Source organism: Nannospalax galili, unplaced genomic scaffold, assembly GCF_000622305.1.
Source record: "Nannospalax galili isolate Female #2095 unplaced genomic scaffold, S.galili_v1.0 scaffold1956, whole genome shotgun sequence".
Lineage (NCBI taxonomy): Eukaryota > Metazoa > Chordata > Mammalia > Rodentia > Spalacidae > Nannospalax > Nannospalax galili.
Window position 1 is genome coordinate 156,931 of NW_008337307.1, and position 13,876 is coordinate 170,806.

The window sequence follows — 13,876 nt, forward strand, 5'->3', positions numbered from 1 at the left end:
CAGTCAGGCTTGGTGACAAGTACCCTTACCTGTTGAGACCTGTCACTTGCCCCGTGGGCTTTTTAAATCTCTTATTCTACTGAGGAGTGCATGGAATTGGTTGATGTGTGCATGCAGCAGTGAATGTATAAATGTTAGTATTAGGAAAGCAACAGGTTGTGCTGGATAGCTTTAGTGTCAACTTGACACACCTGGGTTGAGGGAGCCTCAATCGGGGAATTGCCTCTATTGGACTGGCCTGTGGCCATGTCTGAGGGCATCTTCTTGATGAGTGATGTGGGAGGGCCCAGCCCACTGTGGGTGGTGCCACCCCTGGGTAGGAGGGCCTGTGTTGCATAAGAAAGCAGGCTGAGCAGGGGCCAGGGTAGCAAGCCTGTAAGCAGCGTTCCTCCATGGCCTGTGCTCCAGCTCTTGCCTCCAATTTCCTGCCCTGAGTTCCTACCTTGGGCTCCCTGATGAACTGTGTGCGACCTGGGAGATGTAAGACAAATAAATCCTTTCCTCCCCAAGTTGGTACTGGTCAGAGTGTTTTGTCACAGCAATGAAGAAGAAACTAAGACACAGGTTATAAAACATTAGCCACAAAAGCCAATACAGAATGGGTTAGCAATCTGAACATAAGAGCCACAGTCATCAGTCTCCTAGAGGTAAGCATGAGAGGGTCTTTGATGTTGACTTCGTCTGATGTTTTTAAATATAAAAACCAAATAAAAATAATAATCAGAAGAGAAATTTAAGAGTAGGAAAAATATTTTGAATACTCAATCTGATAAGGACTTAGTAAACAAAATATAGTAAGAAATCGCACAACCAAATAGCAAAATTTAGATAACCCATTTAAAAACTAGGAAAATGATAGAATGGAAATATATATAAAGAATGCATACACATGACCAGTATACATATGTAAAAATATAAAATAAACATAATTGTAGATAAAATGCAAATGGAAACCATAATGAAATATCATCTCATACCCGTTAGGGTCTCTTGTATGTAAAAGAAAGGACCTGGTTATGATAAAGAGAAGGAAATCCTGTATGCAGCTGGTAGAAATATACCTGTGTAGCCAGCATAGAAAACAAAGTGAAAATTTATCAGAAATTGAATAGAGAAGTCATTATTGCTCAACAATTCCTCCTCTAGATTTATAGGAAGAGGAAATCAAATCAGTACCTAGCAAAAATGTCTTTACTCTCATGTTCACGGCAGAATTATTTACAAATCCAAATATGGGAAAATACAAATGTCATCAGAGATGAATTGATAAAGAAATACGGTGACATATACCTAAGAAAACATTGAAAAAAGGAAATACTATGATCTCTGACCATAGGCATAAACCTACAGAACATTATGCGAGGTGAAATATGCCAGGCACTGAGTGTACAGCGTGAGCTTACTTGTATGTGGAATCTAAGAAAAGTGAGACATAGTAAGAGAGGTCAGAGTGATGACTAGATTTAGAAGGCAAGTTGAAACAGCCCACTGTCACCTGGGGAGACAGTCTCAATGAGAACTTATGTGCATTGGGTTGGTGGCCAAGTCTGTGTGTTTCTGGGTGTCTTAATTAAGTTCAATGATATGAGAAGTAGACCCCATAACAGTGGGTCCTGAACCATATGACTGGGAAAATCTAGTTGAGCATAAGCAAGCAAGCAAGGGGGCATACATGCAATCATTCCTCTCTGCTCCTGATGGTGGATGAGATGTGACTGGCCACCTGAAGTTCCTGCCTTGACGTCCCCCTCAATATGATGGACTATTATCTGGAACTGTGACTGAAAGAAACCACTTTCTCTCCTAAGTTGTTTTTGTCAAGGTATTTGATCACAGCAACAGAAATGAATCTAGAACATTTGTTAGCAAGGAGACAGGAAATATGTTAGATATGGAGGTGAAATTGTACAAAGTTGGAGTTATGAAAAGATCAATAGTCCTGAGATATAATGCATAATTAGGAACATGGTGTTACATGTTAGAAACTAGCATGGATGAGTCCATGCTGGGTGGCCTTACAATGAAGAAATTGCTACCAGGTTGGATAATGGATCTGTCCACATGCTTGATTGTACTAATCAGTGTATGTCTGTACAGCAAAATGTCATGTGTTATACCTTAAATATTTACACTAATACTGCTGGATGGCTTCCATGAAATTGAATAAATAATTGTGACATAAATTTTGAAGGATAGGCCAGTAAAATCTTTCTTTCTCTCTCTGTCCTGTTCTCTTATTCTCTTGCTTTTTCCCTCTCCCTTTCTCTTTTGTAAAGTGGTCTTGGGTATGTTGCTAATTTTATAGCTAAATTAAATGCTACATTTACCATGTTCAAAGTTAATCATATTGTAGGGTAGAAAAGATGACCAGAGCAAAATCAGCATCAATAAATGTATTATATTTTAACTCAAGACATTCTTTAATGAATGGCACTAAAATACTGGATGACAAAATGGAAAAGGAACATTGGTAGAACATCAAAGTTTTCCAAGAAGCCACTTAAGTGGGTGGGAAAGCCACCTCATCATATACATGATCTCCAGCATGCAGAGAAAGTTCCTGCTCATTGGAGGATATGTTAACCACCACCTGTGAAGAAAGAGAACACAGAGCAGATGAGCCATGGCAACAATTACCCATGGCCCTGCATGGTCTTTAAGGCATCAAGAACTCTCTCTCTCTCTCTCTCTCTCTCTCTCTCTCTCTCTCTCTCTCACTCAAACTTTATAATCAACCATGAATCACAGCACCGAGTGTCAGGAATAATTTTATACCTTTGATTCCAAGGGGCAAAGTATATGAAAGAGGTGTTTGAGTATGTGATAATCTATGTCTCTTACACCAAACATAAGAGGTACAAAAGAAGATGGCTGAGGATGCTTCGGTTCTCCAGACCAGAGACACTTACTGTGGTCACATCACAGCAGACAGCATTGCACCCAAATGCAGACAGAGACACAGCGATGCAGAACTCCAGCAGTGTAAGGATGCAACTCACAATTAGAATCCCCTGTCAATCACAATCACCCAGGAGATGGGGATTAGAGAACTGAGCTGAGAGAGCCCCTACCAAGGAGTGGCTTGCTGCCATTGCTCCCCAACAGGCACAGTAGGTGGAGTTCAGTACCCCATTTTGGATTCCCACACAAGTCTTCCCTGTGTAAGATGCCACAAAACTGACCACTGTACCACACAGACTCTCAGGGGTGCACCTCCAATCTCATAAATCTTACAGAAATAAAATGTGCTCCCATATAATTTTCTATTTTTTTATGTGGGCATCATCACAGAAGTCTTCAAGTTTGTAATACCTATTGTATTGAAGTGTCTGTCTAGAATGGATCATGTTTTAGAATCCACTTATATATCTCAAACTAATTAATACTTTTCCTATATGTAATATATTACTCTTAGTTTCAGTAAAAAATGTTTTCTTTAGTGAGGATTCTTTTCTACATGTTTCAGAATATAATATAGACCTCAAACTTCTGTCTTCTTTTTACATTATGGAAGACTAAAATAAAAATAAATGGTTGGATTTATTAGTGCACTTGTGTTTTCATCTTAAATATATATTTATTTAGATTGGGCAGGTGTCCTTTAAACTAATTAAAAATATTTAATACAACAAAAAATGTATTCCTTGACTGTCAAGGCTCTAGACCTTCCTTGAGATGGTCTCTAAGTTTTAACCTTTCCTCTTTCATGTACCCAAGAAAGCAGATAAACTTCAAGGGATTTTGCACATGGCCATAGATTTCAGGAACTTGTAATTATGAATACTTACTCTCCTGATATAAAATGATAAAGTGCCACATCCAGAGCAGGATCCAAATGGAACTAAGAGGGCAAATAACGATGCTCCTGCTAACACGGCACACACAGAGTTCATCCCCAGGCTTCCATAAATCTTAACGAGAACCACAAAACAGAGTCACCATTCATTCACTCAGGAGCACAGCAAGTCAATTCAACTGTGAGCGTGAGCCCTCTAAAAAAATGCCACTAAATTTCACATTCATAACCAATTATGCAGAACTTCTATTACTTTTTGATGATTGTATTCATGTAGGCCCAATAAATTACCCTTTTGACTGGGGAAGGATCATTGTGAGGTTGTAAATTAGAGAACATTGAGACCGTAAGAGAGGGTTTGATAATTTGGGAAAGAATCGTTGAACTGCCACTGAGGCAAAAATGAAACCTGAGGACTCATAGTCACTTATTCTCAGTGCTTTGAGTAGTTAAGAGTCTCTGCATTAAGTACTATTCCCTGCAGCAATCTATCCCTTCCCCAAGGCTTAGGGAACATCCCACAAGAGGAGGCAGAAGATGGGGAGGTGTCCTGTGAAATGCTGTCTATGGGACATGGCATGGCTATTGCTTACAGGAACAGACAGCAGCTGTGGCTACCTGTACAAGATCTGCACAGGATCAAACCAGTTAAAAATTCTAGCATGAATACTGATATCAGGTCCAGGAACCTGTGGCAAGACAGGTTGCAGGCCATAGGGAAGAGCCTAATACTATTCTGCTAAATAGATGCAGTATTGTTATACTCAGAGATTAATATACCTTTCAAGTCTGACCAGAAAAGCTTTCTTATTCCGCAGATTGTGATTAACACAGAGACCCACAACTTTCCAATGTCCAGAGAATAAAAGGCTGCAGAGTGCTTATCCCTGAAGAGTGTATCTATATCAATCATCTCTCTCCCAAGGCTGAGGATCATTGTGAAAGAGGGGGCAGAAAGATTGTAAGAGCCAGAGTAGGTGAATGACCACAAGGAAACAGCTCAGAAGAAAGTTTAGCAGTTATATAAACTCACAACAATGGTGACACCATTTACAAGTTCCAAGTAAGTTCAAACCAGACAAAAGCCCAGCATAGACCTGGGAAATGGGTAAGAAACCTCCACCCTACCTGAGGAATTAATTGTTGGCAATTGGTAGCTGCTAAGAGAGGAGAGTCAGTTTTTTTTTAAGAGTGTGACTCTTGGCAGTTATCCAGACTCCATTGGATAGATCCATACCAAAGGACATTTGGGTCACAATTTGACTCTATAGCCTTATAATGAACACACACACACACACACACACACACACACACATACACACACACACTCACTCACACACACACACACATGCACACACGCACACACACACAAGTACACGAAATTTGGTGAAGGGGAATAAAGGGGGATGTTGACAGAGGAGGGGGTCTAAATATGATCAAAATAATTTTTGGTTTTTTAAAAAAATTTTGTATTGAACTTTTGTACATTTCCCACAACAGTTCTTAATCAAATTTAGACCTTCTCCTCCCATCCATGTCCCCTCACCCTCCACCAGACCTCATGTATACAGGTTAAATCCTATCCAGTCACGCATTTGTACCCAGATGTCCTTTGGTGTAAATTCATCCGCCTTTCTAGAGATTGTAGGTAAGGCCTACTCTCCCTCACCCTGTAGCAGTCAACAGCTATCTAATTGGACTTAAACCCTCTCAATGAGAGTGAACTCACGGGTGGCACTGTAAACACAGTCAAATGCACATGACTGGAGAGGTCATAGATCCTAGAGAAAACCCTATCTGTGTCATATCTCTAGACAAATAAAATTTCTTAATATATGCTAAATATGGATTCTTATATTTGCAGACAAGTATACTGTACACCACTCATCAAAGAAACTTCTTTTTGCAGCAGATGGAGGCTACAGCAGAATCCCACAACTGATCAGACACAGAGACTATACATCTGAGAGATGCCCAGTCCTAGGTGGCATATCTACAGTGGAACCTTTACACCTAAGACTCATGGAACATGGTGAACTGGGGGTAGAGAGAAACTAGTACATCCTTAACTCTCACCAGTGACTCTTCCTTATGCAACATAGTGAGATGCACACAGAAGAAAACAACTGACCAAGTTTTAAATAGTAAGAGACTGCAGAGTGTGTATCCTTAGATGGAACTCCTATATTAAATCTCTCCCACCCACAGCTCGGGGACCATTGCAGAAGAAAAGGTGGAGCAATTGTAAGAGCCAGGGTTAGCCCATGATTACAAGGAAGCAGAGGCTTGTAGGCCACTAGAAGCTTGCACGTGTGAACTTGTGGCGATGGTGGCATCGAACCCAGGATCTATGCCAACTCAATTAAACAAGGGCCCAGAGTTCGAGCAAGGGAAATGGGTGGCAGCTTGGTTGTAGTTTGGGAACAATTGGAGACTGATCAAAATATTTTGTATGAAATTAAAAAATACTCAATTAAAAAAGAAATATAATAAATAATAATAAAAAAATAAATAATGAGGAGACATAAAGTTGAGAGAGATATATATTGGAAGATATTGGGGGAATTGGGGATTGATATGATCAAGATACATTATATACATGCATGAAATTTTCAAAGAATAAATAAAAATATTATTTTTTTAAAGTGGAATGAGAGAGAACATGATAACTTGGGAATCATGTCTGAAAACACAGGAACACTCACCATACTTTTTGTAATGTTCTTTCTAGTCACAATGGACAGCGTTCCAGACACAACGTACTACATAACAACAGAGACAAATGAGTTAGTGTGAGATCATGTCAACTGCAGCCTCTCTTACCAACAACCGAATGAATCTCAACCCTTTTTCTCAAAACTGAGATAAAAAATGAAAAAAATAATTTAAGATTATATGTGTATTTAAGTTATAAGAAAACATAAAAGAACAAAACCCAGCAAATGCTGGCAAGAATTGAGGAAAAAAGAAAAATTTATACAGATGGTAGGAATGTATACTAGTGAAGCCCCTATGGAAATTGGTATGGAGATTCTTGAAAAACTAAAAGCAGATCTATTATATTACCAGCTGCATCACTGCTAGGGATGTACCAGGATAAATCAATGTTAGCATGCAGTGGAGACCTACACATCTAAACGTTTCTCAGCTCTGTTCACAACAGCCAAGTTTGGAATCAGCCTAAGTGCTTGTTAATGGATGAGCAGATTATTAAAATGTGGTAAATATATACAATTACTACTCAGCCTTGATGAAGAGAAAAATTATGGTGTTTTCTGGGAAATGAATAGAACAAGAGATCATCATGTTAAGTAAAATAAGTCCAACTCAGAAGAGTAGGTATCACATGTTTCCTTTCACATAGAAACCTGGAGTTTAAAAAGGATATGTTTATCAGTGATTAAGATGTTCTGTATAAAATACACAAAAATTCAACAAAAATTTACCAAGAAAAGGATATATGGGTCTGGAGAGCTGGTTCAGCAGTTAACAGCACCTGCTGCTCTTGCAGAGGACTGGGTTCAGTTACCAGCACCCACATCAGATGGTTTACAACCACTTGTTGATGCCCTTTGCTCTTCATTAACCTCCATGGGCACCTGCATGCTGAGGTGCACATATACAAGGCACACACACATATACATATACATAAAATAAACATATATTCTATCAAGAAGGATATCAAAGTGAAAGGGCAACTATTTAAGAAGTCTTAGCAAAATGGAGGGGGGGTCACAAATGAAGGCAACGTGTGAAAATATGATCATAGCAAAGTATATGCCTCTATAAAAACACCACAAAGTGATTTTATATGTTACTATTAACATTTAAAAGGATAATTCTAAGAAATTACAATTAACTTACGAAGATTGGCCCCAAAAGGAAAAGATATTGGAATTCAACGCCACCCAGGAATGGAAGAAACTGATCAGGAAAATAATTGGAGGCCTTTAACATAAGCCACAGAGAAATATTCATCATGCCAATCAGGATCTGGCTCACCTAAAGGAGAGAGAGGCTTCTGATGAAAGGAATAATCAAATTAATAAAATCCTTTCTACATTAGGAGGTTCTAAATAACTCAGGGCATCTACAACAAGAAGATTTCTATAAAGATTAAGTCCTACATTGTTCCATATCTAGAATACTTTGATAATGTGCATATAAGCTATACAAATTCTTTTCTTTAACAATCTGGTTTTTCCTCTAATGGGTCATTTCCATGATACACTTAGATAATTCAGTAGTATTGACTTGACCTAGTGTAAATGTAGGGGAATATGATGATGCCAATTTTTAAGTACCCCAAAGAGAACTGGTTCCCCTTTTATGAATGACTGTAGATTGCTCCGTGTCTTCTGAGAGAGGATGACTGGTTCAGGGTGTCCCTGATGGATGGCGAGGTCCCTGGCTTGATGGTCCACGTGCATGTTCCTTGGAAAAGATGCTTTTCATAACCTCATGTAATCCGTGATGACTGAAGTCATTTTCACCTGGAAAATCAATAAAAAGATGAGTCTCTTAGAAAACAATAAACCCATGAGAATGACAAAGTAACTTTAGGTCACATGTCAAATCAACAGCTTAGGCTGCTATTTCCATGGCACAGAGGGGAATCTGACTCAGTGAGCATGCCACATGGTGCCTTTCACTGAAGGACAGAATATACTCCCTGAGGAGCATCAGAAAACCCGTTTATGAAATCTGATCTTACCCTGACAGAAATCTGATGGCTCTAGCCTGTATATGAGTGACTTGTGCACACTTTAGTGGAAACAATGTTGAACATTCTCAGGATAAAGTCAGACATAACGAGCAGGAACCCCACATCCCAGTTCATCTCTCCTGGAGATACATGAAGTGAATAGGTATTTTGGCTGTGCACTGATCTAAACTGTACCTGACATGGGTAATTTTGTCCTTTTCATGAGTTTGTGCTTCTTGGGAATTTTATCAATGACAATGTCCTCAAAAAGAGGGAGTAATCTTCCTGGTGTCAAACTTTCATTCCCATCCATAGCTCTGTTTAACCTGCAACCATTCTATGAACAATCACACAGAATCTCAGAAAGTAGAATGTCCTCTGGCTGGTCCTGCTGAGCTTGTAGCTTGGCACCCCGCTGCCCAAGTCCAACCCTGGGTGTCTACTCTCATGTTCCACTTACAGAAATTGGACAAGAAATACTCCCTTGAGGAATATTTTCCAGCTCCATCAGAAACAAATATTTTCCCTTTATTTAAAGACATAAATCATCTTCATCCTAAACAGATTAATATAGCTGTATGTTATGTCATAAAAAATTTAGTCTTAGGCTGGAGAGATGGCTCAGTGGTTAAGAACACTGGTTGTTCTGGCGGAAGACCCGGGTTTGAATCCCAGAATCCACATGGCAGCTAACAACTGTCTGTAACTCCAGTTCCAGGGGCTCCAACAGCCTCTTCTGTCTGCCACAGGCATTGCACAACACGGGTGCACATACACACATACACATAAAATAAAAATAATAAATAAAATATGAAAACAATTTAATTTAATTTTAAAGAAAATTGCAAGAAACTTGATACAGTCTCTGGTATTTCAACTTAATTTCACTTCTAGAGTACATTATGATAAATTTATAGATGTGTTTTATACATAGAATATACAATTTATTAGGAAAGAATATTAAAAAGCATTTTTCTATATCCATCAATTACTATAAAATGTGTTGCTTCATTTTTTATAAAGTGTTGGTTTAGGTGCCTCATTAGCATGGTAGGTAGTGTGTCAATTTTATAAAGTGTTGGTTTTTGATCTGAGAGGTCTGAACAAAGAACTTATCACTTTTTTCTTTTTAAATATATTTATTTATTTTTGTGTTTTATTTTCTGTGTATGAGTGTATTGCCTGCATGCATGTAAGTGTACACACATCATACAATGCCTATAAAAATGAGGAGAAGGTGTCAGATCTCCTGGAACTGCAGTTACAGATGGGTGTTAGCCACCATGTACCCATGGCAGAACAGAACCCGAGTCCTCTGGAAGAGCAGCCAGTGCTCTTAACCACCGTGCCATCTCTCCAAATCCCATGATCACTTTTTTCAATGAGAATCACATGTTGGAAAAAGAAAGCCATGAGCAATGCATGGAATCCACTCCAGATTCTGAAACTGCATGCAGACCCAAAGGAATAGTACACTGGTGTTTAACTCAGGCTAATGCTCCACTACATCAACAGCACCAGATTCTTCTGACCTGTTCCCCCATCATTGATACGGTCAGCTCTACCATCTGTCCCTTCATTACCCAGTTCTGCTGTTTTCATTTCCCCAAAGCCTGTAGGCCCATGTCCATTTCCATTTTTATATATCTTCACACCATTACATATAGATGCATTCATGAACATGTACCAGGAACCCCCCCCACAAATGTTTAAATTCTTTTTAGTAGATATCTAACTTATAAGTGTCCTGAATATGAAAATCTTTTCACGCTAACATTCTAGCCATTGTAATAGTAAAGATGTAGAAACTATAATTCAGATGAGGGTCATTCTATCCTTTTTGTTCAAAGTTCTTTTATTCATAAAAATACTCTACCAAGTAAATAAATCAGACACAGGGAAGCTGAATAGGCTGATCCCGTGACCAGTGGAAAAACACTTTGTTCTTTGAAACTTTATGATAGAGTGTGATTTTTTTTTTTTAGGCAAAGTGATTTTCTACTTTGTAAAAAATTTTTACAAAAACTTTATTGAGAATTTCATACATGTATATAAGGTGTTTTGATCTAATCTATGCCCACTCCATCCCCTCCAACAGTTCCCCCTCTAAAGAGATAACCCTAAAATCTTTTAAGGATTAGATATAAGCTTCCAAATACTTTTTGACATTTTTAGCCTTTGGAACAGAGTATGTTGCTAACAGGCCCAAGGACATTTTGACTTTTAGCCAAGAAACTGGCTACTTTTCTTTGGCAATTCCTACCTCCTATTCTTATCATGCCATCCTCTAAAGGGGTTACCCAAATTGCCAATAGGGAATAGGGACGCAGATCGCTCTGTCTTCTTCCATGCTGAACAGGGATGCAGGGTGAGGCAATTGGGGTACCCCTTCAGTGGATCTATCTAAAAGACTCTCAAATTGCATAAATACTGATATACCTTATGTTTTCCCAAGTACAGATTTAGAGTTTAAAATGGCACTAGAATATTATTATACTGTCTTCAACAAAAAAGGTCAAGTAACGACTTTCTTATTCAAAACTTATGACCTGCAGTTGAACACGGTGGTGCACATCTGAAATCCCAGTCCTTAGGAGGCTGAGGCTGGAGGATTTGGACTACACAGCAAATTTCAGACCAGCTGTAGCTACATAGTGAGAGCCAACCTCAAACATTATAAAAATGTCATAATCATAGAAAACACATACTTCCTAAATACCCCAAAACCACAGTAAATAGCTTGTGTGAAAGCAAACTCATCCTTAAGATTCTTTCCCCCATGTGAGAAATTCAGAAAAAAATACTAGGAGCCACAAGTTGTAGCATAAAACAAACACATCCACTTAGAGTAAACAAAATAGGCAATATATAAAAAATAGAAGTAATACATACCTCTGTCTCACAGAGTTCTGTCTCATTTGTTCAAGAACAGGTAAGTCACTGCAAAGTCATTCATTTCAGAATCTTTCCCAGGAAGTTTCTCCAAAGCAGCATAGTGTGTGTATTGCACACAGACACTGTACACTGTGGGAATGTGAATTGCACTGCTCATCTGCACTACTTAAGGAGATAGAGTTTCCCACAATGTGGAGCAATAAGGATGCATTATCTTAAATGGATCTTCCTCTTCTGTATTTCTTGCAGATGATTTCTGTGATGAGTTAAGGTACATGATGTAAAGAGAGATAGTCTACAGTCCTTTATCTTTACTGCTCAGATGTCACAATTTTGAGTGTCAAAATCATGCACACCCCTTTCTCATTCTAAAGCCAGTTCTTAATTCCTCTTTCTCTCCAGTCTCCATAGACCTTGTGAATGAAATATATGCTTCCATTTAGGAAATTTTGTTGACTAGTAAATGAAAGCTTCATTTGTTTATAAAAATCTTAATTTAGGGATTAAAATTGAGTTATTCATTTAAGTATGGGTGTCTATAGTCTATCCACCATTCTACTTTGTATATTTTGCTCACAACAACAGTCCATCTTCAGTCCATCAGTTTTCTCTTGCCTCTTTCTAACAGAGACTTTCAGTACTTTGGTTTTCCCCTTTCTGGACAGCATAATGTTTTGGGAAGATCATTTTCATAGGGAAAAACAGATACCTTCTCATGTCCTGTTGTCTGTCTACACTCACACTACTGAAGGCTTACCTGTCCTGTCCCTGTTTTCTCTATTTTAAGCCTGTTAAAGAGAATTCCCTACCCTTTAACGAGTTGTAAATTTCTGTGTATTTTCTTTAAATAAAATAATTTTATTCCTTTTTCTAGAGTCTTCCTCAACTTCTTTCTTCAGGGTCTTAAAGTTTTCATTGTAGAAATCTTTCAGTGCTTTGATTAGGACCTCCCATGCCCATGGACTGGAAGAATTATTCTTGGCAAAATTGTCACCCTACCAAAAGCAATCTATAGACTCAGCGCAATCCCAATAAAAATACCAGAACCTTTCTTCACAGACACAGAAAACAAATCTCAAAATTTATATAGAGGCACAAAACACCAATGATTGGATTGCCCATAATCCTCAGCAAATGAATACTGTTGGAGGTATCACCATATCCGATTCTTAAATTACACTGAAAGTGTAGTAATCAAAACAGCATGATACTGGCACAAACACAGACACAGTGATCAAAGAATAGAATAGAGACTGAGCTGTAACTTCATGCAGCTACAGTTACCTGATTTTTTACAAAAATGCACAAATATACATTGGAGAAAAGACAGGCTCTTCAAAAACTTTTGCTGAGAATCTTGGATTTCAACATAAAAAAAAAAAGAATCTAGATCCTTGCTTCTCAACTTGCATAAGACAATACCATGAAACTGCTGATGAAAAATTAGGAAGTACACTTCAACTCAGAGGCTCAGGTCAGGACTTTCTGAATAGGACTCCAGTAGTGAAGGAAATAAGGCCAACAATTGACAAACTATATCTCGTGAAACTAAAAAGCTTTTGTACAGGAAAAAATAATAAAAAAAAAACTTGTCACATAGCCCACAGAATGGGAAAAAAAAACCTTTGCAAGCTACACATCTGAAAGAGGATTAGTATCTAGAGTATGCAGAAAACTAAAAAAACAAAAAACAAAAAACAAACCTTAAACATCTGAAACCCACAACTGGCCAATGTGCAGAGAACAAGACACTCAAGAGTGCTTATCTCTGAATAAGAGACCTATGTAAAATTTTTACCTCCCAAGGCTCAAGGATCACTGTAAGAGGGAGCAGAAAGATTGCAAGAGCCAGAAGAGGTGGATGACCACAAGGAAACTGAGTTTTCTAGACAGCTGGCCAGTTACTTGTATGAATTCACAGTAATGGTGACAACATGCAGAAGTCCCATGCAAGCTTAAACCAGACAAATCCCAGGATAAACGCAGGGACGTTGGTAAGAAACTCCAACCCAACCTAAGGAAATTTTGGCAACTGATGACTGTTGGCAAGGACAGAGACAACATATTTCAAGTTTGGTACACTTGATAGGTTAGCCAGGCTCCCGTGGATGGACCCACACTGAAGTACATTTGGAGACACAAATTCAATTCTACAGGAATATATATAATTATATATAATAAAATTATTATTATTATTAGAGTTCATTACATTGAGTGGGGGTAACATGGGAAGGCACAGTAGGTGAGAGGATCTAAATACCATCAAATTATATTGTATAAAAATTGCAAAAATTGAAATCTACCTGTGGGCTTTATATCCATGCTCAGATGCTAAGGAGCTCAGAAAGTAACCAACTGTCACTAGTTATAATCAGATATATAGATATTAGAAATGCATGTGAAAACATCTTAATGTCAATTGCATTAAAAATGAATTTTTCTGGATGAAACTGTATAATTTAATAATGGAATGAAGATCT

The 13,876-nt window shown here is 38.2% G+C and overlaps 1 protein-coding gene across 2 annotated transcripts; it reads right to left on the reverse strand.

Moving 5' to 3' along the window:
- Positions 1 to 2,402: 2,402 nt before the first annotated feature.
- On the reverse strand, positions 2,403 to 11,571 carry LOC115070243 (membrane-spanning 4-domains subfamily A member 4D-like). 2 transcript variants are annotated; one of them, XM_029563261.1, is made up of 7 exons: positions 11,394 to 11,569; positions 8,101 to 8,289; positions 7,661 to 7,798; positions 6,502 to 6,558; positions 3,789 to 3,911; positions 2,910 to 3,011; positions 2,403 to 2,590 (listed from the first exon to the last, which is right to left on the reverse strand). In XM_029563261.1, exons 2-7 carry the CDS (start codon positions 8,224 to 8,226, stop codon positions 2,501 to 2,503), a joined length of 636 nt encoding a protein of 211 aa, XP_029419121.1. In that variant the 5' UTR covers positions 8,227 to 8,289; positions 11,394 to 11,569; the 3' UTR covers positions 2,403 to 2,500. The 2 variants fall into 2 exon arrangements, with proteins under 2 accessions (XP_029419121.1, XP_029419122.1); XM_029563262.1 differs by lacking the exon at positions 6,502 to 6,558 and having other exon boundaries at positions 11,394 to 11,571.
- Positions 11,572 to 13,876: the final 2,305 nt, after the last annotated feature.